The sequence below is a fragment of the Mesocricetus auratus genome, unplaced genomic scaffold (assembly GCF_017639785.1).
Source record: "Mesocricetus auratus isolate SY011 unplaced genomic scaffold, BCM_Maur_2.0 Super-Scaffold_100054, whole genome shotgun sequence".
In the NCBI taxonomy this organism is placed as follows: Eukaryota; Metazoa; Chordata; class Mammalia; order Rodentia; family Cricetidae; genus Mesocricetus; species Mesocricetus auratus.
This window is the reverse complement of record NW_024429231.1, coordinates 1,894,696-1,919,924: the sequence shown is the minus strand read 5'-3', so window position 1 is coordinate 1,919,924 and position 25,229 is coordinate 1,894,696. Positions and strand designations below refer to the sequence as shown.

Genomic DNA, 25,229 nt, shown 5'->3' with positions numbered 1-25,229 from the left:
AGGTAGACAGCCTAGGGTTAGTGTGTGTGTGACCCTGAAATTTATTATTATTATTTTTTTTTTTTTGGTTTTTTGGTTTTTCAAGACAGGGTTTCTCTGTGGCTTTGGAGGCTGTCCTGGAACTCGCTTGGTAGTCTAGGCTGGGTGACCCTGAAATTTAATGATCTCATGCAAGCATGAATTTTGTTATGCTTTGTCTAGATCAAAGATGGGGGCAGGTGTGTGGACAGGGGTCTGTCCCTAAGGGGCCACTGCAGATGTCCTCTGCCAAGCTGCCCTGGGGATTATGGCTGCGGGATCCCCTAGGCCATGGGCCGGAGGCCTCAGTTACTCACCATGTGATGTTTCCATGGAACTCATTGAGCATTCTTATGGTGGCTGACAAAGAGGAAGCCATCTGCCATTGTCATTGTCTCAGACTTCCTCGAAAGCCTTGAGCTGGAGTTTGCTGCTCTTGCAGAATACCTGTTTGCCACCCAGAGCCCACAGTGGGTGACTTACCCAGAAGACAGTTGACCCCACTCTCTGGTCTCCTGAAACTCACCAAGTAGCTGTGACTGACAGTAAACTTCCAGTGCTGGTCCTAATGCCAAGTGCCAGTATTACAGCCCTGTGCCACCCCAGCTGCTTAAATTTCTCTTTAAAGAATAAATGGATTCTTCAGGTTGATTCATGGAGAACAGGTGTCAGGAACTGGGTAGCAATTTTTATTACAGAGTTGAGGGTCTCCACAATTGTCAGATTCTGGGGATAAGTGACCTGGAAGTACTTGAGATGGCCGAGTTGGTGTGGAGCTCCCAGTTGATGGGGAGTCTGAACCATAATGAATGTCAGCTCCTATGACACTGAGTTGTTCACTGTCCAAAGTGTCTCTGCAGCCTTCCAAGAGCTTGCAGGAATTGTCTCATGTTGGTGAGGCAAATCAAGTTACATAGATGCTGGGCATGATGGCTTACATATGTAATCCCTAGAGGAGTTACCATGGAAACCCAAGGGCAGACTGAAAGGGATGGGGTCAGGTCTTTCTGGTAGAGCTACTGCCTAGAATCCCCCAGTGAGGAGCTAGGCTGTGTTTCAGTGGTAGAGTGTAGGAGGATCTGGATTTCCCCTGCCCCACACTGGTGTGGGGGAAGGGCGCTGAAATTGGAATGCTAACAATAGAGTTAGCTTTCTGGTGAGGTTTGAGAGTGGTCCATGAACTGTGGCCTGTTCTAGATTATGAATTGTCTCTGCACACAGAAGCTGGATATACCCATGGTCAGAGCCACTGTCCAGCTCTGAGTTCTAGAACAAAAGTTTGACCTAAAAAGACTGTCCCTCCAGAGTAGAAGGGTTGCGTTGCCTTTTGGGTAAAACCTAGCGTCCTAAGCGAGCCTCAGCTGCCTCTAATTGAGGCAGGCCAGTCAGTATGTGCACACACATCGAAACTGGGAGACTAGCCTGGTGTGCTGGGGTGCCTGAGGGAGGAAGATTTGGAGATTGAGGGCAAAAACCCAAAACAAGATCATTGCCAGAGCCTGGAAGGGCAGGAACCCTACCACAGGCACAAACACGTGCCTGGAAATAAGCCAGCCAGCCTGTGCCAGCTTCTGACTCTCAGAGGCTTCAGAATGGCAGTGGTCTGGAGCCTTCCAAAAATGGCCTGCCAGTTGTCATGTATGTTCTTGAGCTTTCTTCTGGGGGCAAGCAGGAACCTGTCACCTCAGTATGCGTTTTGGTCTTCCAAGAGCCAGTGTGTCCAGGCCAAGATCTCCACCCTACCTTAAGGTGGAACTAATTCCTGACCAACTCTGTTATGGGAAATGTCTGCTGGGACACAGACCCTTTGCTGGCAAGAGCAGTGCGCCCCCAGTGGGGCTCCAAAGACTTGGAAACTTTGGGAAAGGACGAAAAGGCTGCCCCCCCCCACTAGGGGTTCTTCCTCTCAAAAGGGGCAACCCCTTCTTGGGCTGGGAAGTGAACATGCTGCTGCGTGTTCGTAGCCTTGCCCAATCCCAGGGCAGAAGGCTGCACACAGGCCAAGGGCTCTCCGTCAGGGAAAGCGCAAAGGGACACTGCTAACCAGCTGTCTGGGGCAGGACAGAGAACAGTGGTCATGGCTGTTGATACTGAATAGCCAGCCTGGACTACACATGGTTATGTGAGGGCCTTCCGTAGCCTGCATCCTCTCAGAGAAGCAGCACTACAGAGCAGACAACTTGCACACGAATGCTAGATTGCTGTTCTGGATGGGATTTGCCAGGGGCGAGGCAAGGCCACAGTCTACCCGGGATCAGGAGGCGGAGCCTGCAGTGGGTGTGAGAGGTGTTCTAGAATTAGGCCCAGAGATGCTCAGAGCCAATGTGTTTGGCGATGGGGTTGGGTGAAAGCCTGTGTTCAGCACGGGAGGCAGACGCTGGGGTTCAAAGATGGATAATCAAGCCAGACATGCTGGCTCACACCTGTAGCCCCAGCAGTCGGGGAGTGGAGGTAGGATGAGGAGTTTAGGGCCAGCCTGGGCTAAGTGAGACCTTGTCTCAATAAAGCTGAAAAAAGCAGATGGAGTTGGAAAGTTTGTATCTGGTACCTTCCAGGATGTCACAAGGTGTGGCAGGATTGACAGGTCCCGGCATGGGTCTATGTATACAAAGATGATGTTTCCTGGACCCAGATGCCACTCTGGTCATCTGTCCTTTCCCCTTCTAAGCAAACTGTGTTGGCATGGATAGTGAGGTGGGAGCCTGATGGGTTGTGGTAGTGTGTCTCTAAAGCCTTGGAGCTTTCTAGAATAGCGTTTCCCTGCAGCCATAGGGATCGTATATTTGCTTTGCCTGTTAGATTTCAGTGCTAGTCATGAGTGACTGTTGAGCTCTTGAAGTTTTTTCTTTTTTAGACACCGCTGTTCATCACTGAAGGACAGGAACTTAGGCAGGGCAGGAACCTGGAGGCAGGAGCTGATGCAGAGGCCATGGAGGGTGACAGTTGACCACTCCATCAATCATTAATTAAGAAAATGCAGTGCAGGCTTGCCTACAGCAGAGTCTTTGGGAGGCTTTTCTCAGTTGGGATTTCTTTCGGTGACTTTGGCTGTGCCAAGTCGATATAAAACCGTCCGGTGCACACTCATTCATGTAGAGACCTGGAGCAGTCACGGGAGCTGGTTCATTCTTTTTTTCCCCTACCTTATGGGTTCTGGGATTTGAACTCAGGAAGTCATGCTTGGTCATCTAGCCAGATTACTACTGTCATTTAGAAAATAAATAGAGCAGGGCATGGTGGTGCACGCCTTTAATCCCAGCACTCAGGAAGCAGAGGCAGGTGGATCTCTGAGTTGGAGGCCAGCCTGGTCTACAGAGTGAGTTCCAGGACAGCCAGGGCTACACAGAGAAACCTTGTCTCATAAAACAAATCTGGGCTGTAGATGGAGCTCAGAGGTTGGGCCCTTGCTTGGCAGACATGAGACTCCAGGTCCATCTCCAGCAACTACCCCACACACTCAGTAAAAGGCATCTCCAGCCGGGCGTTGGTGGCGCACGCCTTTAATCCCAGCACTTGGGAGGCAGAGGCAGGCGGATCTCTGTGAGTTCGAGACCAGCCTGGACTACCAAGCGAGTTCCAGGACAGCCTCCAAAGCCACAGAGAAACCCTGTCTCGGAAAAAAAAAAAAAGGCATCTCCAGATGTAGGCAGTGATATTTATTTTTCTGAAAGACGGACTTATATACAGCAGTGACAAGGACCTCCTGATTCCACCAGGGGCTTGGGTGGGAAAGGCAGTATTGAAGAAGGCACTCGGTGGTAGCCCCGGGCGGCCGGAAAGAGAAGGCAGGGGTGTAGTGTGTCCTGCAGGAATCCAGAGGAGACTGAGGCCCAGCTAAGCCTCAGTCCGCACAAACGTGGGCAGCTGGTCCCAAGAGAGCTGGTGCTGGTCGCTTGGAGCTATCTGGCTACAGCAGGACGCAGGGGCAGCCCCTGCCCTTCTGCCTGGGAGCACTGGGTGGGCTAGGAGGGAGTTCTTGCTCCTGGAATTTCCTGTGGGAAGCAGTGTGTAAGTATGGGATGGGGGGCTGCGGACCAGGGGGGCAAGAAGGGGCCCTGTGCTTACCGGACAGTCCGGACCAGCTGCTCGAACACCTCGTCCACATTCAGACGCAATTTGGCCGAGGCCTCAAAGTAAGCCATGTGGTGGGAAGCGCTGAAGGAGGACGCTTCGGATCGGAGAACCTGGAAGAAGCCGGGGAAGGGAGGAGTTGGGGAGGGGAGGCTGACAGAAGCAAGGCGTGCTCTAGTGCAGAACCTGGGCAGGCTCACGGTGGAACGTTCTAGAAAGACCCAAGAAGAGGAGACTGGAGGGTTGAAGCTTTCTAAGCGAGACATCGGGAAGATGATGAAGAGGTTTTTGGTCGCTAAGAGGCGGGCAGGCAAGAAGTAAGGGCTTTCTTGATCGGGGAAGGGAAGCGCACATCAGCTATGGAACAGTAGCAAAGGATTATCGCAAGGGCGACCGCGGAACCTCCACCTAGAATCTCCCAGTGAGTGCTAAGGGAGTAACTTGGGGTAGAGCCCCTGCCTAGAATCTCCCAGTGAGTGGCTGGGGGCGTGGCTCAGATGATTCCACCCGTGAGTGGCATCTATGTGAAAGCTGTGGCTGTGGAGGGGCCCAGAGTAGGAGAGATTTCCCCGCAGGAGCCTCCCAGGTCCAAACGGGTCCTCGGGGAAGGGGGCATCTCAAACCTGGCGCTGTGTCTCCAGATCTGCCTTGTTCCCAACCAGCACAATGGGGAAATCGTCGCGGTCCTTGACTCTGAGGATCTGAGTGAAGAGCTTGCCTACCTCATTGAAACTGCAAGAGAAGCCAGTGGTGTGAGGCAGCCTCTGGGAGGAGCCTGTGGTGTGCTCAGCCAAGTCCACCAGCGCTCCCCTCACCTCTGCCTGTCATTAATCGCAAACACCAGCAGGAAGCCGTTGCCAGCACGCATGTACTGCTCCCGCATGGCACCAAATTCCTCTTGACCGGCAGTGTCCAGGACTGTGAGACAGGGAGAGGAATACGTGGGTCCTAGGCTGTCCTGCCGATGCTCACAGGTCCTCTCAGCCCGGCTATCCGCCTCCCATCCAAGCCCAGCCATTCTCACTGTCCAGCCGTGCAGGGATGCCATCCACAGTGCAGATCTTTGTGTAGGAATCCTCAATGGTAGGGTCGTAGTCAGACACGAAGTAGGACTGGGGGACAGAGAGAGGTCACTGTCACCAAAGCATTTTTCTGTGTGTTGTGTGTGTGTGTGTGTGTGTGTGAGAGAGAGAGAGAGAGAGAGAGAGAGCCCTGCCTCTAGATCATCCCCCCAGTCTCTGTCCTGCCCCCCCCCCTCTCTCTGGGTCTCTTTCCTTTTCTGGGTCTCAGAATCTCTCTCCCTGTCTCCTCCTGCGTCTATATCTTTCTTTCTTGAACTCTTCTCCTCCTCCTTTCTCTGGGTCCACCCCTCCCTTGTCTCAATGTACCTGTCTCCCCCCCACTGCTGTCCGTGTTCTGTCTCTATCTCGGTCTGTCTGCCCCATCTCCTTCGCTCTCCATCTCTCTGAGTCTCTGCCCTGCCTCTCTGGCTGCTCTGAGTCCATCTTTCGGACTGACTGTCCCCAGGTCCTGGGGTCTGTCACCAATCCCCCTGTTCTCTCTCAGAGTTTCTGCTTTCTTCAGTATAAAGCACCCTCCTTTGGCATGATTACTCCCAGCTGCAAAGTCACTCCAAGCAAATCACCGTCCCTGAGTCTCAGTTTCCCCATCTGGAGGAAGGATGACAGTGTTTGATTTGCAGGAATTCTCTTCTCAACACTTAACGCTTGGCCTGGTGACAGTCACTGATCAGCTTCTGGGAGCTCTTGTTGACCGAAGCAGCTGCCTGTCTGCCTCTCTCTCTTTCTTCCCTTCCTCCCCCATCTTTCTTCCCTCCTCACTCCCTTCTGTGTGAGCAGCCAGTGTCTCCTCCCTGGGGAAGGTCTAGGTTCCAATCCTGCTTAGGAGAGGCTGCCCCACCCTCAACCTGCCCCTCCCTTCCTGCCTGGGTCCTACTGCCTCCAGCCAGACCTCTGGCCAGCTCCCAGTTTGGCCCTGGGTGCCAAGGGCTCAAATTTGGGCTCTCCTTCCCGCTGCAGGCTTCTCACAGGCATTGCTGGAGGCTCCCTGTGTGTGTGTGTGTGTGTGTGTGTGTGTGTGTGTGTGTGTGTGTGTGTCTGTCACCCAGGAGCCTCTCCTGCGGCAAGTGGGTCTCACCTTCCTAGTGCTGCCCTGACCAGTGTGGGGATGGTGTTGGGGGGGGGGCGTGCTCCCCGTGGGAACTGGGTGGAGGTTTCCGGGGCTGGGCTGGATTTTCAGAACTTGGTGGCTTCCTCTCTAGAGGGTGTTTGCTGAGGGCTGGGAGGGGTGAAGCAGCAGAGCCTGGCGGGATGAGGCTTGGTTTACGTGGGGGAGACTATACCAAGCATTACATGCTCTAAGGTGAACACAGCCTGTCGCATTTTTGGAGGGTATGATGTAGCAGTGCATTTATGGGTCCTAGAATCTTCCAGGTAGCTTTGGAGGTTGTGGAAAACCTCAGGTTTCTTTCTTTTTTAATCTGGAGATGACCTGGGAGCTACCCAGGGTTCCAGAGGTGAGGGCAGGGAGTTGGAGTGAAGAGCTTAGAGTGGAGAAATGGTAGATTTTCCTTGGGGGTAGGGTGGGAGGGTGAGGGTCTGCATTTAGCAGAATAAGGTTGTTTCCTAGAATGGCAGAATCTTCCTAAAGTCTGAGGGGAAATCATCTTCAAGTAGGGATTACAGGGTCCTATCTAGAACCAAGGTCTGGACAAAAATCTCCAAAGTCTGGGGAATGGTCCCTGAATAGAGGGACGAGGGCTCCAGCTACTGTCAAAAGTACAGAGCACAGCTGCTTGGGCCAGCGGGGCTCTTGGGTGGTAAGAGGTGAACGCGCTGGCACGTCTGGCAGACCAGGTTCAGGTGTCGGGGCCTCGCGCTTAGGATTTGAATGGAGCAATTATTTAGAATTTAGGGTACTCCCAGGAGGTACCGCTGGGACAAGGACTCTCAGGTACCTCAGGGAGGGTGATCTGCCTGGGGACGTATTAGGAGAAGGCTCCACCGCACGAAGGGGGTGGAGGCCCTGGGCATTTTGAGTCGAAGTCTGCAGAGATATTTTAGGATTAGAGACCCTCTTAAAAGAGTCTCAGTGATGGCTCTGGGAGAAGTAAAAGTTTCAAGGAACCCCCAAAGGGCTCCAATCTGGATCTTGGGGACACCCTCCCCGGTGAGGGCCCACTACCTGGATGAACTGGATGGTCAGCGCGCTCTTGCCCACGCCGCCGCCGCCCACGACCACCAGCTTGTGAGTCTCGCCGGGCGGGGGGTCCCTGGGTCCCGGCCCCCCGCCCCTGGGCCGCCCCCGCCCAGTCCCGGACGCCGCCCCGCTGCTCATGTCGCCACCGCTGCCGCCGCCGCCGCTACCGCCTGGGGGGGGGGAGTCAAGAGAAACCAAGGGGTGAGTTATGCTAATAAAGACTGCATAAACATGAGCTCCGGACTGTGGGACGCGCGTCTGCGGATGCTTGAGGAGGAGGCGAGGCCAGGGAAAGGGAGGAGCTGTACTAATAATAAGAGTAGGGGAAACAAGTTTGCAAAGAGGGGAATTCCGAGAGGGGCGGGGATATGCTAATATGGATCCGTGCCCACCCGTAGCCCAGCCACGCGCTCCTTTCAGACAGCCCACCTTTGGGAGGAGCTATGTTAATAAAGTCCCAACTTAGGGAGAAAAGTTCTCTCAGGGCGGGTATATGCAAATGAAGACACAAGAGGCAGTAGTTATCCTAAGGACCACCCCTGGGTATTTCTGGTAGGTGGGGTTCGTGGGTTCAGTGCCATATATAGGGCGCTTTTAGGAAGCACAGGTCTCGGAAAGAAGCCCCGCCTCCTTCCTGGGATGGCCGCCAGCTCTCTGCCCCGGCGTTGGTCTCGAAGCTGGAGTCTTGCCTCGACAGGGGACCCAGGCTTCCGGTTCCCCATGTCCCAGCCAAACGGAAGATAGTCTGGGAGGGAAGCTGGGGCCCCGGAGGGGGCAGCAGGGTAACGGGGCAGGGACGGGCTGTGAGATCACCACATTCCTCATCCATGAGCCAGCGCATCCTACTCGGGAAGTCCGGGGCCAGAAGGCTCTGCAGCCAGGACCTGTGGGGTTTGGAGGAGGCAGCTGATGACTCAGGCACCTGGTTCCTACGAGTGCACTGAGTTGGTGACTTTGATTACGGGGTCCTAGGGAGAACAGGGCTTCGGGAGGGGCTCCTTACTATTAGATTAGGTATTGGGGAAGCTGAGAGCCTGAACTCTTGGGGCCAGAGGATAGAGTCTGGGGACTCAGAATTCTGGGCTCGAGGGCATGAGTGCGCGAGGGAAGGTTTGCGGAGGAGTTTGTGTAATACAAGGCACGCTACTGATGCGCTTGCAGGAGGGACCTCAGGAACGGGTCTCAGGGAGGAGGGACGGGAGTCTTCACTTTTCTGTTCTGAGTCAGAGGACTCAGATTTCGGACCTTACTGCCTGAGTAAGGACGCTCTGGTCTGGTGTAGTGGAGATTAATGTAAATTCAAGGCTGTCTTGGACATCTTAGAATGAGCTGTCTCAGAATAAAAAAGAAAAAGAGAGTTGTAGGTAATGCTCAGTAATCGAGCGCTGCCCAGCATGAGTGAGGGTCTAAATTCAATCTCCAGCATCCCTAAGATGAGTAATTTAAACTGGGCACGGTGACGGACGCCGGTAGCCCCAGCACTGGGGAAGCACAGGCAGGCTGACAGTCTGCAGCAAGTTCCTGGCCAGTCTCAAGAAGCCTCCTTAGGATTTCGAGGGGGGGAAAAAAAAGAGAGAAGGGTCTCATTCAGAAAATGGGCCGGGTAGCTTCTAGTTCCACTCAATTGAACTTCAATTCCCATGGATCTCAACAGCGGAGCGCCTTTTTTACATCACTTCCTGATCCGCCGCCCTTTCCCCGCGCACGCAGGGCACTGTGGAGGGCCTTACCGCGCGCTCCAGCAGCCCCGCCCACTTCACCTTTCACCCCGACACTGTCCCCGCGTGACGGAGGGGACTCGCGGACTACGTCTCCCGGCATACGGCGCGCGCACCCCGCCACCATGCGACGCGTTGATTTCTGGGAAACCGAGTCCGCCCTCCGTCCTGCCGGCCTTCAGGAAACCCAGCTGGGTACTTGAAATCCCAGCAAGCTCGGCGGCAATTTGGCCCCGCCCCCGCGGCTCAGATCGCGAGCCCCGCCCCAGTCCGCCCCGCCCCGCGCCGGGGCCGGAGCCGCAGCCCGAGCGGCGGGGTAAGATGGCGGCGGCGGTCCGGGCCGCGGGGCTCGGGCCTAGCGGGGTGGGCGGGGCGGTGTCGGGTCGCTAGTCGTCTCCGAGTGTCGCCCGTACGCCACAGGGCCTGGAGATCATAACGTGGCAGCCTCGGATCCGGGAGCGGCGGCCAAGGCAGTCGCGGAGTGTGGGGCCTTCTTAGGGCCCGGGACGCGCCCGTGGGTGCCAGGGGACGTCCATAGGGTCTGGACCGCGCCTATGTCAGCCTTCCATCGCATTGCTGAGCCCGGACGTGTCTGCAGGCGTGGTAGATGGTTTTTACGTGCGACTATAGGCTGGGGGCTGTTGAGAGGCTTTTGGGGCCATTTTGAGCTCTTGATGAGTGTCCCAAGAGTGAAGGGGTCTGCAGAGCCGCCTAGATCGCTGGGGTATGCCTTATAGGCCTGGGAAGCGTCTGCCTGTCCTGGTCTCTGCATTTGGCTCATCTACGTGGATCTGGGACAATTTATGAGGCCTGGAAGCTCTCTTCAAGGACTAGGAAGTGCTGAGGGCCACCTGGAAGAAAGAGATGTTTTCCCACCCAGGGAGAGGGAGGCAAGCGTTGTGATGTACCCAGAGGCATAAATGGGTCTCCAAGGTCTGGAGAGTGTTTGATATGGAGTGACTCGGAGACCAGGGTGGGATGGGGTGGGGCACTTAGAAGGCACTGGAATCATCCAGGTGATTTTGATGTGATTGTGTCTTGTAGCAAATTCAAGTGATTTGGGGGCTAGATAAACGTGTGGAGAATAAAAATACAACAGAAAGTGCTGGGTATTTTACCCAGCTCAAATGTACTTGCCTTTCAGAAAGTAATTTTTAAAAACGGCTTTAAAAAACAACAAAAAGAACCGGTGTTGTCCTAGTGCTGAGGAGTTGGAATCAGTCCCTGGAGGCCTGAGGGTCTGTAGACCTGTCTGGACTCACCTAGTGCAGTGCTCTGCAACTTGACCTTGATAGACAGGAGGAAATACATTGTTGGATGAGATTCAGTACATGCCAACATAGGCATTGTACTAGTATTACTCCAGTCCTGTAAACTGATGTTTCCTTTTAAAACTTGGGAAATATTTTCCACTATGTTTTATGTACTTTGTGTAATGAGCTATTTGTGAATCACAAAATTGCTCCCAGAGCCCTGTAATTGAGGGATCTCCCATGGTTTGCAGAGCCTTATAATGTCTGTGGTTTTGGGAATCTCCAAGTCTGCAACCAGGTGCTTTTGATACAGTTTCTTGTGACAGTCACTGCTCTGGATAGCATTTGTGTCCTAGACAACTCTGGGGAGCAGTGCCAGAGCTGGGAACTGTTGTTACCCGGTACAAGGGTCCTGATTTAGCTTAGAGATCCTTGGATATGATAGAGGGGCTGTCAGAGTAGGGTGAGACTGTGGGAATTAGGGAAGAAGCTGAAGATTTGGGCAGCTGCAGCTGAGAGGCTGGCTGAATGTGGAGGCCTGGGCATAGTTTCCAAGTAGGACTGGGACCAGGTCTTAGGCCTTTTCCTTGCAGATGCACAGCCAGGGAAGCCGACTGAGACAAAAGGGGAAACCTGGTCTGAGGGCTAATGATACAATTATTGCTTGTGTATTGTGTATCCAGCCATTTGTATGTGCAAATGAATGTGATAGATGCTACTATTTTGCCATTTTCAGATAAGCACACTGGTTTAGGGAGCCCAGAGCTTCTAGGAATTCCCAAGATTAGGTGTGTTCAGAGTTGCAGGTTTGACAGCTGTGGGGAGGCTTACAGCTGTGATGTTCATATTTTCTGAAGCCTCAATCAAGACATCCACCAGTCTGAAGGATGCTCTTTGAACCATCTGACTGGGCACTCAAAGCTCAAAAGTCCCGTGACATCACCGAGGCTTTGGCCATGCTTCCACAGGACAGGCAGCTGGGTGATAGGCAAGTGTCCCAATGGGGCTGGGAGGACAGCATGTCTTTCTGAAACTTGGCATTTCTGTTTAAAAGCAGTGTGGTGGCTGTGTAGAGCATACTGTCAAGGTTGTATTCATGCCTATAAATAAGACTCTTTGTTCCTCACTGTGGAGGGTGATGGATGCTGTGTGAAGCTATAGCACCTGTTACAGAGCACCACTGAGCAGGTTGGCGTATTCCTCACTGTGAGGAAGGTCTGAAGCACACTCCTAAAATCATGAGACCCAAAGTCATGGTTGAGTTTGCAGCTACCTGATTGGGTTGGGGAATGAGTTTTGACTAGGTACTGGGCAGTGGAGGGCCACATGTCAGAGCAGGGGGCAGAGAGTCCTCCCATTGACAGGGGAGGCAGCTGAAATTCAGAAGGATGAGAATGACTTTAGTCCCTGCAGGTCCGCGTGGGGCCAAGTACAGGGTCATCAGGGTTGGTGGAGGCAGCGCACCTTGAGGCTTGTTCACCTCTGCACCCTCTCCCTCAGCCTCCACTCCAAACTGTCGCCCTCAACCCAGGTGACCATGGAGGAGGAAGATGAGTCTCGAGGTAAAGCGGAGGAGTCGGGAGAGGACCGGGGAGATGGTCCACCTGACAGAGATTCAGCCCTTTCTCCTTCTGCCTTTATCCTGGTAAGACAGCTGGGGCAGCGGGGCCTGGGGACCTAGATTCCCATTTCTTGGTGTAGGGACTGAGGGTCTGGAACCTGGAAGAAGTGGGGCACTATGTGGCCTCAGCCTGTGGTCTGGCTGTGGGGTGCCTGGGACATACCTTCCAAACAGGTTACAGAAGTCTCTTATCTGATACCCCTGATTCTTAATTTTTCCCTCCTTTCCCAGCGGGCCATTCAGCAGGCTGTGGGAAGCTCCTTGCAGGGGGACCTGCCAAATGAAAAAGGTACGAGGTCCTTTCAGGCTCTTACTCCTCCGGGTTTGGTATCTTCCTTCTTTCTGAGTCAGGGTCAGGAGTGTCCAGGGACTGGGTTTGGCTAGAGGAAGGCCTCGTTGGCAGGGGACCAGCAGACCTGCCGCATAAGGGAATGGTGCCATGAGACCCAGTGTGGCTTCAGGACTGATGAAAGGTTGGGAGCAGGGTGGTAGGACTCTTGTGGGAGATGAGACATCTAGACCTTGGGCTAGCTAGGACTCAAAGGTCAAGCTGAGACATCTCTTGGAGCAATCCAATGGGTGCAGGCTCACCCTAGATTGGGCCGGGGAGCTCAGGGTCCCGCCCTAATTGGGAGGAGGTAGATACACTGCAGCAAATACTAGGCCCAGTTCTGGCCTTGTGCTCTGCACAGCCTCACAGTGAGTCTCGCCTTACTTCAATGTCTTTCCAGATGGCTCTCGGTGTCGTGGTCTTCGATGGAGGCGCTGCTGCCGGAGCCCACGATCAGAACCTCGCTCACAGGAGTCAGGGGGTGCTGATACAGCCACGGTGAGTAAGGTGTCTGTGGACCTCATCCTAGGGCCTGCAGGACAAAGGAACTGGGGATCTATATCCCTGGGTCTGGGGGAAACCTAGTGGGCAGTAATGGGAATCTGGGGACCAGATCCCAGACTAAACTGCTGCCAGAGACCATTAAAGGTTCAGTTGGTTGGATCCCTAAATGTCCTTGGGGGAAGTTGGTGGGTTCCTGAGAGGCTAGAACTGGGAAGGTTTCAGTGTGACTGTTAACAGAACAGAGCCCAACACGGCCCCTTCCAGGTATTGGACACAGCTGCAGACAGCCTTCTTGTGGGGCTGGTGAACATACTGGATCCACCGGATACCTGGGTCCCCAGCCGCCTGGACCTGCGACCTGGCGAGTAAGAATCTGGCCGCTAAAGGTGGGGCTCACTCTAACCTTGGGCTGTGGCACTGCTGGGGTTTACCATTTTCTCTGCTTTGCAGAAGTGAGGACATGCTTGAGCTGGTGGCTGAGGTCCGAATCGGTGACAGGGACCCCATGCCTCTACCTGTGCCCAGCCTTCTGCCCCGCCTCAGGGCCTGGAGGACAGGAAAAACGGGTACGTGGGGCTGCACTGTGCCGGGTAGGTGGTCTTGAAGTGTGGAAATCAACTAGTTTTATGTCTGTTAATGGTGCTAGGTACTGGACTTTGGGGTCTTACACATGCTCAGCAGGCAATCTGCCACCAAGATAAGCCCTAGGCTCACTTAAGCAATTTGTAGGGAAGATGGTAAGGATGGGTGAGATGTTAGATCTGAGCTAGTGAAGAAGAATAGATACGAGCTAGTGCATATATATACCCGTGGAAAGAAAGCGTAGTGGAGTCGTGCAGGAGCATCGAGCATGCTGGGACCGGATGATGAGCTGACTGGGAGTGCCTTTGAGTTGGGGATTCATCTCCTAGGAAGGGGATCCTCGTTAGCTCCTTGGTGGGTCTGGCTTGAGTCTGAGTGGAAGAGCAGACATTTTGTCTCTGTGCTGTGGTTGTGTAGGACAGAGTCTGCCTCCCATTGTGCTCCTGGTAGGTGCCCAGCGACCTCAGAGTCCATCAGCGCCTGTGGTACTGGCGTTCCCTAAGCACCTGAGCTTGGGTCCTGACTCAGGCTCCACCGTGGCCTTTGTTTTTGTTTGCTGGTGATATCAGCACCAGCAGGCTAACCTCCCTCTGTGTGCTTTTAAAAGTACAGCAGAGAGAAAGGCTGTGCTCAGGTTGGGTCTTTGGCAGCCGTCAGTCCCAGTGCCTTAAAGAGTACGGCTTGTGACCCCACTGAGGCAGGTCACAGTCCCTTTGTCCCTTTTCAGTTGTGAGTCCACTTACCCATTGGGCACAGGAGTGTGTGTTCCCATAGCCCCCATAGAGGCCAACAGAAGGGCTTTAAGTCTACTCTAGAGCCTGGGGGTGTGGAGCTGTGAGTGTGGCCTCATCTGCAACTCCATAGTTGGTAGGCGGAGAGAAGAGAATATTGGAGCCCAGAGCGCGGGGCTAACCTGTGTGACAACTCCAGAGGCTGAGCTTGCCAACACAACCTGTTGACACAGACAGGTGGCCCCTGCCTGGGCTATCTGTGGGCCAGTTGTTCTCATGGGGACTGGAATCTTTTGAGATGGGGTCTTTGACTGTCGGTCAGGCTGGCCTGGCGCTTGTCTTACCTTGGTGCTGGGATTGCACCACCATTGTCACTTAAAACTTGGAAATGGGGCCTTTTATGTTGTTCAGCTGCCCACAGACTCTGAGTTCAGGCACTCCTGCTTCAGCTTCTGGGTTTAGGGCTGTGGCTTTGCACTGCTTGTGGTTCTTTTTAGTTTAGTTTTTTGGTTTTTCAGACAGGGTTTCTCTCTGTAGCTTTGGAGTCTGTCTTGGAGCTCACTCTGTAGACCAGACTGGCCTCAAATTCATGGAGATCCATCTGCCTCTGCTTCCTAAGTGCTGGGACTAAAGGCATGTGCCGCCGCCACCACCACCTGGCCAGACTCTGTATGCGCAGAAGGAATCCAAAGACAGGTTGAGTTAGGGGGCCTGTGGTCATGTGGCTAGAGTGTTGTGACCTGGGTCTCTATGAGGAAGTAGTACTATCTTCGCTGTTCCCATGCTTAGATACATCGTCTGAGTCTAGGCTGCGTTCCTTGGTGCAGTGGGTGTTAGGGGCAAACTAAGGAGACATGCAGAGCCTGTCCTGTGAGAGGGGGCAAGCACTCCCTGATGTCCCTGTGGGTTGGTGGCTCTTGTTTCTTAGCCCTTGGGTGCAGGTTGGAGGCAAAAGCTTGGAAGGACTCTTGTCTTGCCAGGGCTCTGGTCTGCTGTTTCATGGTCTAGCAGGTTCACCTCATGTAGGAGGCCATTAGCTCTTCTGTCCCGTGGGGACATCACTGCTATTGGTCAAGGCAGATTTTGGGCTTTAGGGCCAACTTGTGGTATGGGAGATTAAGCCGTTGCACCTTCGGGGCTCAGGTGTGGATTCTAGGATCATTTTTCTCCTGTGTCAGGTGACCTCACAAATGCTAGGCCAGGGCTCTGCCACTGCGTACCCCAGTCCCTAACTTCACTGAATAGCACCCCAACTCCTTAATGTATGGTATAAATACATGTAACCCCTTTACCACCCCAGCCCGTTCTACTTCCATTGTTTTCTGGTGTGCTCAAGGGTGGAGGAGGGTCAGGGTGGGGGAGGGCAGCAGTTGCACTGGCCTGTCTACAGGCCTCTCCACCGGAAGAGAGCGGCAGGGTGGTACTGACTGACTGTCTACCCTGTTCTTTGCAGTTTCTCCACAGTCTCACGCTTCTCGACCTGCCTGTGCCCGTCACCTCCTCACCTTGGGCACAGGGGATGGAGGGCCTGCCCCTCCCCCTGCTCCTTCCTCTGCCTCATCCTCGCCTTCCCCTTCCCCATCCTCTTCTTCCCCATCTCCCCCTCCTCCTCCTCCACCCCCTCCAGCCCTGCCTGCCCCGCGATTCGACATCTATGACCCCTTCCACCCCACCGATGAGGCCTACTCCCCGCCGCCAGCCCCTGAGCAAAAATATGACCCCTTCGAGCCCACAGGCTCCAACCCTAGCTCATCTGCGGGGAGCCCCTCACCAGAGGAGGAGGAAGAGGAGGAGGAAGAGGAGGAGGGCCTGTCACAGAGCATCAGCCGCATCTCAGAGACCCTGGCGGGCATCTACGATGACAATAGCTTGAGCCAGGACTTCCCAGGTGATGACAGCCCCCGCCCGGAGCCCCCACCCCCGCAGACGCTGGGAGCCCCTGGGACACCACCGCAGGCAGATTCCACGAGGGTCGAAGGGGCTCCACGCCGCAGGGTGTTTGTGGTGGGACCTGAGGTTGAGGCTTGTCTTGAGGGCAAGGTGTCGGTGGAAGTAGTGACAGCTGGTAGACCAGCGCTGCCGCTGCCACCACTGCCCCCGACTGATCCCGAGATCGAGGAGGGCGAGATTGTGCAGCCCGAGGAGGAACCCAGGGTTGCAGTGTCACTGTTCCGGGCTGGGCGCCCTCGTCAGCCTCCAGCCTCAGTAGCCACCCTTGCTTCAGTGGCCACTCCTGCTGCGCCCGCAGCCTCTGCGCCTCGTGCCCCCGAGGGCGACGACTTCTTGTCCCTGCATGCTGACTCTGATGGTGAGGGCGCACTGCAGGTGGACCTGGGTGAGCCACCCGCACCTCCGGCTGCAGATGCACGCTGGGGCGGCCTGGACCTGCGCCGCAAAATCCTAACGCAGCGACGTGAGCGCTACCGCCAGCGCTCTGCTTCTCCCGGCCCACCGCCTGCACGCAAGAAGGCACGACGAGAACGGCAGCGCAGCGGGGACCCGGCTCCACCCGACTCGCCCTCCTGGGATGCCAAGAAGCACCGCTCGCGTGAGCGCAAGCTTAGTTCACACAGTGCTGCCCGCCGTCGCTCCCGCTCCCGCTCCCGTCGCCGGTCTCGCTCCCGCAGCGCTGATCGCAGACGTGGGGGCCACCGCTCCCGCTCCCGGGAGAAGCGCAGGCGACGGCGGCGCTCAGCCTCACCACCCCCGGCCGCATCGTCCTCATCATCCTCGCGGCGTGAGCGGCACCGAGGCAAGCGCCGCGAGGGTGGCAAGAAGAAGAAGAAGCGATCGCGCTCGCGGGCCGAGAAGCGCGCTGGGGATGTGGAGAAGTTGCCCGTAGCTGTGCCACCCTCAGGGTCTGACCGCGACAGCCGGCGCCGCGGGGCCGTGCCGCCCTCTATCCAGGACCTCACGGACCATGACCTGTTTGCCATCAAGCGGACCATCACGGTGGGCCGGCCAGACAAGGCAGAGCCGCGAGCACCTTCACCAGCACCGGCCGTGTCCCCTAAGCGGGAGGTTCTGTATGACTCTGAGGGTCTGAGTGCAGATGAGCGGGGTGGCAAGAGCGACAAGGACCGGAGGCGCTCAGGGGCTGCATCCTCATCCTCGTCTTCAAGGGAGAAAGGGTCTCGACGGAAGGCCCTTGAAGGGGGGGACCGGGGCCGAGACAGGGATCGGTCATCCAAGAAGACGCGGCCACCTAAGGACTCGGCACCTGGCTCGGGGTCACTGCCCAAGGCCCCGCTAAGCAGCGGCTCCTCGTCCTCATCGTCGTCCTGCTCCTCCCGCAAAGTGAAACTGCAGTCCAAGGTGGCAGTGCTCATCCGAGAGGGTGTCAGCAGTACCACCCCTGCCAAGGATTCCTCGTCTTCAGGCCTGGGCTCCATCGGGGTCAAATTCAGCCGAGACCGTGAGAGCCGCTCGCCATTCCTCAAGCCAGATGAGCGGGCTCCTGCAGAGGTGGCTAAGGTGGCCCCGGGCAGCGCCAAGCCCAAAAAGACCAAGGCCAAGGCCAAGGCCGGGGCCAAGAAAGCCAAGGGGACCAAGGGAAAGACCAAGCCGTCGAAGACCCGGAAGAAGATCCGCAGTGGAGGCAGTAGCACGGCCAGCGCTGGGCCTGGTTCTCTGAAGAAGTCCAAGGCTGACAGCTGCAGCCAGGCAGCCAGCGCCAAGGGGACAGAGGAAACATCATGGTCTGGGGAGGAGCGGACCACCAAGGCCCCCAGTACTCCACCACCTAAGGTGGCGCCACCGCCACCCGCGCTCACCCCGGACTCCCAGACTGTGGACAGCAGCTGCAAGACTCCTGAGGTCTCCTTCCTGCCAGAGGAAGCCGCTGAGGACACTGGGGTCCGGGTCGGGGCAGAGGAGGAGGAGGAGGAGGAGGAGGAAGAGGAGGAGGAGCAGCAGCCTGCTACTACCACAGCCACCAGCACCGCCGCAGCTGCCCCAAGTACTGCTCCCAGTGCAGGGTCTACAGCTGGAGACTCTGGCGCCGAGGACGGGCCAGCTGCTAGGGTCTCCCAGCTGCCCACGCTACCCCCACCCATGCCCTGGAACCTGCCTGCTGGTGTGGACTGCACTACCAGTGGTGTCCTGGCCTGTGAGTCTTCTGGAGTGGGGAGAGGGAGATGGCAGGGAAGGGAGGGAGGGGTAGATGGGGTTGGGTAGATGTAGGGCAGAGTCAGTCTTGGACATGTGGGAAGCACAGGACGGAGGGTGAGCAGTGCTGCCTTCCTCCTAGGTGGGGGCTGGGACTTGGGGGGGTTAGGAAGCAGATGTTACTCCGCATCACATTTTAGTCCTTGTCCCTGATGAGTCATAAGAACACTGGGGGTCTGCGGTGATTCTCGGTAGAGAAGGCACTTTTTTCTGTTTGGAGCTGAGGTTTTATAGTCCTGGGATCAAGTGAGGGACCTGGCAGCATTGGGGTTAGGTGAGGTTTGCTACCCATGTTGATGCCTGCACTGATTGTGACACCTCTGTCCATTGCAGTGACTGCACTGCTGTTCAAGATGGAAGAGGCCAACCTGGCCAGCCGAGCAAAGGCCCAGGAGCTGATCCAGGCCACCAACCAGGTGGGCTCCCATGGGGAAGAGTCCCCACAGCCCCTTCTTTTGTCCATTGCCTCGGGGTAGGAGAGGAACTACAACTCCCAGCAGGCCTTAGGGCAAGGTATTGGCCAGAAGAGGAGACTATTACTCTCTAACATTGGGAAATTTGAGGGAACAGAGGGGTACAAAGTCCCCTCTTCCCTTCCGCCTTCCTTGGCTCATCATACTCTCTCCTCACAGATCCTCAGCCATCGGAAGCCACCCTCCGCTCTGGGGGTGACCCCAGCTCCTGTGCCCACTTCTCTGGGCCTTCCCCCAGGCCCTTCCAGCTACCTGCTTCCTGGCAGCCTCCCCATGGGGGGCTGCGGCTCTACCCCTCCCACTCCCACTGGGCTGGCCCCTGCGTCTGACAAGAGAGAGGGCAGCAGCAGCTCAGAGGGGCGCGGGGACACCGACAAGGTGAGATGGGCCAGGTGCATGGGGCAGGATGCTGGGCAGTCACAACAGACCAGAGTAGAGATGCCGCCCAGCAGGAGAGCCTGCCTGGGCTGCAGGAAGCACTGGGCTGCATCCTCAGCTCAGATGAAAGGAACTGACATGTATAGAGTGAGAAGCATGTAGTTTGTAGATGTATGTATGTGCCTATAAAACCACCTTTAATGTTGCTCCCCACTGTTACGTAACTGGGAGACGTCGGATTTTTGAAGAAAAATCAAGCAGTGAGGGTCGAGCTGGTCATAGGTATCAGGCCTGCAGCCCTAGTGTTTGTGACGACTGCGAGGCACGGGGGATGGTGACGAGCCACCCCTGGCTCATGAGGACTCTGCAGGCACAGAGGAGGAATGGTTTCAGGCTGCGTCCTTTACATCCTATCTAGGTGGTCTACCTGGCCACGGCCCTGACACCACTGCGGGCGCTGCCCACTGCTGGGCCTAACACTGGCTGTGGAGCAGGCTGTGGAAACAGGGCCTCAGCTCACCTAGCCCCTGGCTTGTGAACTTGCCCATGCCACGCCAGCCAGGCCTCTAGGACTGTTTTGTGCTGTTGTATCGTCTCTTGGCAAGTGTGTGGTATAGTGTAGCAAGCAGCCCCTCTTCTGTGTTACGTGAGAATCTCGTGCCCCCCCACCCCCCATGCTGTCTACCTTAGCAGCCAGACACACCTGGGCTTGACCACACAGCCACGGTGGGCATCCCTGCCACTTCAGGTCTACAATCAGAATAGGCCTGTAAGGTCTGCTTAGGAAGAACTGTGACCAGCTGTGTGTGGGCACACTGCCTGAGGCTGAGGCACGGGTGGGCAGCCTAGAGACACTACCTAGAAAGCAAGCTGGGGCGGGGTGGTAAAACACCAGCCTTCCCAAGCCCTGTTCAGTCCCAGCACCGCCTGAAAGGAGCAGTATTGTTTGACTGGCTTTGTCTCCCAGCAGGCTGCTGGGCCTGGCTAGGCCAGGGTGGCCCAGAACGTGGCCTAGGGTAACTGCAGGAAGGGAAGCACAGGGCAGGCCGGCTGAGGGCACTGCAGGTTCCCCTCGCTTGCCTGGCCTTCACTGTCCTTGTCTCGCCCCACCAGTATCTGAAGAAGCTGCACACACAGGAGCGGGCAGTGGAAGAGGTGAAGTTGGCCATCAAGCCATACTACCAGAAGAAAGACATCACCAAGGAGGAGTACAAGGACATCCTGAGGAAGGCTGTCCACAAGGTGGGGATGGGGACCTGGGTCCAGGAGAGGGGTCCAGGGTAGGCCCAGTCAGAGTCAGGGTGGAGGGTGCCCTGGGCTGGCAGGAACTCAGCTGTCCCTGGCTCCACAGATCTGCCACAGCAAAAGCGGGGAGATCAACCCTGTCAAGGTGGGCAACCTGGTGAGGGCCTACGTCCAGCGCTACCGCTACTTCCGCAAGCATGGGCGCAAGCCGGGGGAACCCCCAGGACCCCCTCGGCCACCCAAGGAGCCAGGGCCCCCAGACAAGGGTGGCCCAGGCCTTCCCCTGCCCCCTCTCTGACACTTCATACCCTGTTCCTGCGCCTCTGAGACTCTGGACATATTTATGGCTCCGCTTCCCCACTACCCCCCCCAGTGGGATGATGGGGTCGTTGTGAGGAAGAGGAGAGCCCCCACCCAGCCCCGTCCTACCCGTTATCCTGGCCCCTTAGCCTACGCCCAAGGCCTCAGCCCTTCTGTCATGTCCTCCAACTTCATTAAAGATTTCATGAGATGTAGGTGGTGTAGTGGTGCACACTTAAGCAGCCCGATCTCAGTTCAAGGACAGCCAGGGCTACAGAGAGTCTGTCTTCATAAGATGCTCGTTTCCTTTCAGGAGGAAAAGGTTGTGGGGGGCAACATGACCCAGGGCTGTCTAATGTACATTGGAGCTGACCGCATTGAGTGCCTCTAGTCAGCAGCTCTGTGAGGCTGCAGTGACAGCCCATGACCCTAAAAGGAAACTGAGGCCACCCAGTCACCCCACAGTGGCTTTTAGCTGCCACCCATGAAGGGATGACGTGCAGCCTGGTCCTGTCCTGTCTCTTGCTTCCTTTGTGATGCCCTCTCCAGGACCTTGGAGAGAGGTCAAGAGCTGGCAGCCATGCTGTACCTCACTCACCCAGCACCTAAACTCATCTGCACACGGCAAACAGACCCCTGTGCCATCGTCACCAGCTTGGACACAGTGTAACACCAGACAGACATGTGGTGGTGGCATAAACTGCTTTATTGATGGCAGCTAAGCAGGGCTTAGGTGTCTCCAGTGGCCTGGAAGTCCATGTCCTCCACCAAGTCCTGGAGGTAGGCCTTGTACTGGTCAGAAGTGAGGGAGACAGGCTGGCTGTTGGAGATGTGCAAGTCCACAGTTCTCAGGGAGGAGGCTCCCCCTTCCCGGGCCATCTCTAACAGCTCCTTAAGACATGTGGGAACAACCTACCGGGGCAGGAAGGGTAAATCTCCAATCAGCTGCGAGCCCCCAGCATGGCACAGGGTGGACCTTCACTTGGCCTAGGGCTGCTAGGAGCTTTTGTTTCCCCCACCCCTCACCATAACCAATGGGGCTCCTGGGAGCTGTACACTTTAAAGGCTGCAAAGACTTGCAGCTACAGGGGCTAGTGTCAGACAGGCCCTGTGGAGGATGGGGAACAGTGGCTCTAAGAGTCCTCTTGGGGCTGCTGTTTCTTGGTGGTGGGTAGGGGGTTTCTGGGAGTTTTAGCCCCTGGCTGCTGCAGGTTCCTCCACAAATGGACCCTCCCAGCCCCAGAAGCACAAGACAGCTGGCACCTTGACCATCACAAGCCTCTTGACCCACGGCTGGTCCTGGGGCCACGACTCCCCCACACAGAACCACAGAGTGTAGCGTGGGGAGTGTCCACTTCCTTCCATGAAGGCAATCAGATCTGGGAACCCAGGAGTCAGGTCAGAGAAGAAGGGATGACCCTCTACCCTTTCCGTACACTCAACTTACTGTCTTCCCTGGCGATGTTCTCCACCACCACGGGCACTGCCTATGTGGACAAGTCCCTGCCATATCCCCTCCTTCCTTCAGCAGCCCACTCCACCCAGAGGCTCAGCAGTGAGGAGGAAGGTGTTCCTAGGAGCCCAGGGAAGTGAGGCTGTCAGGGTGACTTCAATTCCTCAGGCCTTGCTGTGGTTCTCTAAATTGACAGTCATGCCAGCCTTTGAGCATGTGGCAGGAGGGATGTGTTCAAGGCCAGCAGAAGCCACAATGAGACTGTGCCTCAGAAAACTGAAGTATTTAATGTAAGTGCAACGTCACACTGGGTACCTGCTCACAACTGGCATCCCAACACTAAGGAGGCCTGGACTACATACAGAGGGAGACGCTTTCCCAACATAGCTTTGAAATTCTCCATCAGCACTTGGCTTTTATGGACTCTCAACATGGGCTTGTCCCATGGCAGATGCTGACTCATCATTCCACAAAACTGCTAGAGACTTACTTTTCCTGTAGTTTTCCAGGGGCACTACCACTGAGCCAAGTCCTCAGCCCCATCACCATTTCTGTATTTACTACAATATGGTTGCCACGGCATCTTACGGTGCCTGTACTACATTAGGTTCAACAGTTACAGCAGCCTGTGCCCCTGGTGGTACAGGCCTGTCCCCTGTCACAGAGCAGAGTATCAAGACTTTGAGTTCAATCAACCACCATGGTCTATCAATTCCCCTAGGGTACTCACCTGCCACAAAGGGCCCAAGGTCGAACACTTCTCCATCCTTGTCCTTGGGGACCTCTCCATCAGGCCCTCGCCCACTGTCTGGAAGCAGCTCCTCACCCAGAGCCCAGAAGGAATGGGAGTGGCCCAGACGCTGGGCCCAGAGACACTGCCCTGACCTCCACAGTGCCAGCCCCTTGCCCAGGCCCTTGAGTACATGCCTCACATACTCCCTCGCGAGCCTGTCTGCCAGAAACTCCTCAGGGTCTGGCAGGGTGACTGGCTGCCCGGGCAGAGTCCTGTTATCGGCTGCGGTGCCCACCAGCCGCAGGCCCCCTGGGCAAAAGAGTGTCTGCTGGAAGACCTGGCGGCCTCGATAGAAAGCGGTCACTTCGAACTCCCATTCTGAGAGGGGCATGAAAGGGGAGAGACGACGAGGACCAGGCTGAGGGCTGCACTGCTGCCCCTGCCGCAGCCCTTCCTACCCCACAGCCAGCACTCACGTTCCTCAGCTAGCAGCTGCCTCAGCGGGTTGTCCTGGAGAGCCGGCCTTGGAACGCTGTCCAAACTGGCGCTTAGCAGTAGTTGAGAGTGATCAGGAGCAATAGCCTGGCCTGAGGACCCCTCATCTGGGAGGGGTCCCAAGACCAAGTCATCCAGTAAATCCAAGAGGTCTTCCTGGAGGAAGTAAGAGCAGCTAGAGCCTGGTTAACAGCCTCAGCCGGCTCAAGAGGGCAGCAGACTGGTGATGAGTGAGGCCCAGGGTGGGGGTGGGGAGGACGGACGGGGCACAGGACCAGCCCCTCCTCACCTGGGGATCAGATAGACTGCTTTTGCCATTGGTATCAGGAGAGGTGTCCAGATGTACAAAGTCTCTTGCTGCTGTCCAGAGAAAGGGTGAGAAGAATGAAGGCCAGAGACCCTCCTGATCCCAAGGTCTTTGTGACCCCAAGCCAGCCTGGCGCACGCACCTGGAGTCACAAACTCATACACTTTATGAGGGTCAAAAGGGTCCTTGCTCCTGTCATCAGCTAATCGCAACACTTCTTTCCGGTTCAGGGCTGACCGGAAGTTCCTCTTCCAGGTTGACAGGTCTGGCTTATCCTTCCCGGGGGTGTAGGCACCACTGGCTTCGGCCCAGGCCTGACACACCAGTGATTCCAGGATAGGAAGGGAGATGACTTAGACTCTGCCCTGAGGTCCTGACACCTCCCACCACGGTGCATCGTGTGGTTTCAGACCCAAGGTCTCACATTCACTGGTCCCTAGGCCTTCCATTCTCATCCTTTTGGTTTTGAAACAGGGTTTCTCACACACTGCACCAAAGTTGGGCTCCTGCTGATGCCTCCAGAGTGCTGAGATTACAGGCCACCATGTCAGCCTTCACGCCTTCCCCAGGACACCCTCTGGGGACCAGTCTCACCTCTAATACTGCCTAGTCCACGCTAAGTTAATGACCCCATCCATAAAGCATTCTCAGACCTTAAGGGTTAAGGGTTCTAAAATCGATAGCCCACCCCCAACGATCTCCCATCCTCGGCAGCAGTCATTCTCACCTTTCTTAACACTGCCACCTGTTAATACAGTTCATGCTGTGCTGACCCCAGCCATAAAATAATAACTAGCTTGCTACTCTTAGGAGTCGTAATGCAAATAGCTGACAGTGACCCTGTGGAAGGGTCGCCCACAGGTTGAGAACCACTGCTATAGACTGTCCTTAAGCAACCCAAACTTAATTTCCGGGTTCTAGTCTTGGAATCTGTCAATCAGTTCCTGTCTATCCCTCCAGTCCCATCCACCTTCATTAGCAAGACCCCGCCCCTGCCTAGCCACGCCCAGGAACGCCTCTCCAAAGTCTTCCAAAGCCTTTGGCCCCCAGCACCTGGAAGATGCCAAAGTCAGCCATCTGAGCATCCTGCCGCAGGCCATGCTTCCAAGGGATCCGGAACCGAGTGCGGGTCTCATCCAGCCAGGCCACGCCTTTCAGCTGCCCCAGGTCGAGCTGCGACACCAGCCAGGGCAAGATCCGCGGTTTCGGGGTTCCCATGCTCGGGCCTGCGCACACAGGGAAGTTCCTAAGTCTGCGTGTCAAGGGGCAAACGCACTCCCTGACCCGCCACAGCGCAAATCTTTCACCCATGCTTTCGTGGGGTACAAACGGGAAGCTGCTTCCCACCCTTTCATACCCAATGTGACCGCCCTTCCTACCCTAGCGTCTTCGCTAGAAGCTCTACACCTACCCGTCATTTCCTTCTCTTTTATAAATGTAAACCCCTTCTATTATCCAACGCAGGAACCCCGCTTCTAGGGGAGCCCTCTTTCCCTAGTCTTTCCAAGACCGGGAGTGCTCCCTTACCCACAGTTCCCTTGCACTGAAACCCCTGGCTTATTTCCAGAGTATTCTCTCAAGTGTCCCCAAGTGCAGTCGCCTCTTTTTTATGGATGTTTTGAGACAGGTT

At 56.0% G+C, this 25,229-nt stretch overlaps 3 protein-coding genes across 10 annotated transcripts; 1 reads left to right on the top strand and 2 right to left on the bottom strand.

Moving 5' to 3' along the window:
* Window positions 1–3,659: 3,659 nt before the first annotated feature.
* Window positions 3,660–7,469, bottom strand: Rras (RAS related). Its single transcript, XM_005084738.4, has 6 exons — window positions 7,294–7,469; window positions 5,114–5,201; window positions 4,905–5,007; window positions 4,713–4,821; window positions 4,084–4,202; window positions 3,660–4,010 (listed from the first exon to the last, which is right to left on the bottom strand). The coding sequence occupies exons 1-6, from the start codon at window positions 7,444–7,446 to the stop codon at window positions 3,926–3,928; spliced, it is 657 nt and encodes a 218-aa protein (XP_005084795.1). The 5' UTR covers window positions 7,447–7,469; the 3' UTR covers window positions 3,660–3,925.
* Window positions 7,470–9,252: 1,783 nt separating this feature from the next.
* Window positions 9,253–20,826, top strand: Scaf1 (SR-related CTD associated factor 1). Of its 7 annotated transcripts, none has more exons than XM_005084740.4 (12): window positions 9,368–9,629; window positions 11,137–11,267; window positions 11,811–11,924; window positions 12,132–12,189; window positions 12,632–12,729; window positions 13,000–13,100; window positions 13,186–13,301; window positions 15,502–18,156; window positions 18,549–18,631; window positions 18,848–19,066; window positions 20,180–20,308; window positions 20,418–20,826. In XM_005084740.4, exons 3-12 carry the CDS (start codon window positions 11,817–11,819, stop codon window positions 20,607–20,609), a joined length of 3,759 nt encoding a protein of 1,252 aa, XP_005084797.2. In that variant the 5' UTR covers window positions 9,368–9,629; window positions 11,137–11,267; window positions 11,811–11,816; the 3' UTR covers window positions 20,610–20,826. The 7 variants fall into 7 exon arrangements, with proteins under 7 accessions (XP_005084796.2, XP_040592023.1, XP_005084797.2 ...); XM_013124244.3 differs by lacking the exon at window positions 9,368–9,629 and adding an exon at window positions 9,642–9,959; XM_005084739.4 differs by lacking the exons at window positions 9,368–9,629; window positions 11,137–11,267 and adding an exon at window positions 9,253–9,342.
* A 470-nt stretch (window positions 20,827–21,296) lies between these two features.
* Irf3 (interferon regulatory factor 3) lies at window positions 21,297–25,168 on the bottom strand. 2 transcript variants are annotated; one of them, XM_013124260.3, is made up of 7 exons: window positions 24,653–25,168; window positions 23,742–23,913; window positions 23,582–23,652; window positions 23,274–23,448; window positions 22,795–23,175; window positions 21,875–21,990; window positions 21,297–21,523 (listed from the first exon to the last, which is right to left on the bottom strand). In XM_013124260.3, the coding sequence occupies exons 1-7, from the start codon at window positions 24,908–24,910 to the stop codon at window positions 21,341–21,343; spliced, it is 1,356 nt and encodes a 451-aa protein (XP_012979714.2). In that variant the 5' UTR covers window positions 24,911–25,168; the 3' UTR covers window positions 21,297–21,340. The 2 variants fall into 2 exon arrangements, with proteins under 2 accessions (XP_012979714.2, XP_012979713.3); XM_013124259.3 differs by having other exon boundaries at window positions 23,582–23,649.
* Window positions 25,169–25,229: the final 61 nt, after the last annotated feature.

Excerpts from the sequence above, each read along its gene's own strand:
- Rras (XM_005084738.4), bottom strand. The coding sequence starts at position 7,446 with ATGAGCAGCGGGGCGGCGTCCGGGACTGGGCGGGGGCGGCCCAGGGGC. Across the intron at positions 5,008-5,113 it reads CATCCCTGCACGGCTGGACA|TCCTGGACACTGCCGGTCAA; the intron begins GTGAGAATGGCT and ends CCTGTCTCACAG. Across the intron at positions 4,822-4,904 it reads GCGATTAATGACAGGCAGAG|TTTCAATGAGGTAGGCAAGC; the intron begins GTGAGGGGAGCG and ends CTTCTCTTGCAG.
- Irf3 (XM_013124260.3), bottom strand. The coding sequence starts at position 24,910 with ATGGGTGAAAGATTTGCGCTGTGGCGGGTCAGGGAGTGCGTTTGCCCC. Across the intron at positions 23,176-23,273 it reads GCAGCTGCTAGCTGAGGAAC|AATGGGAGTTCGAAGTGACC; the intron begins GTGAGTGCTGGC and ends TGCCCCTCTCAG. Across the intron at positions 21,524-21,874 it reads AGAGGCTTGTGATGGTCAAG|GTTGTTCCCACATGTCTTAA; the intron begins GTGCCAGCTGTC and ends CTGCCCCGGTAG.
- Scaf1 (XM_005084739.4), top strand. The coding sequence starts at position 11,817 with ATGGAGGAGGAAGATGAGTCTCGAGGTAAAGCGGAGGAGTCGGGAGAG. Across the intron at positions 11,925-12,131 it reads CTCCTTCTGCCTTTATCCTG|CGGGCCATTCAGCAGGCTGT; the intron begins GTAAGACAGCTG and ends CTCCTTTCCCAG. Across the intron at positions 13,302-15,501 it reads CTGGAGGACAGGAAAAACGG|TTTCTCCACAGTCTCACGCT; the intron begins GTACGTGGGGCT and ends TGTTCTTTGCAG.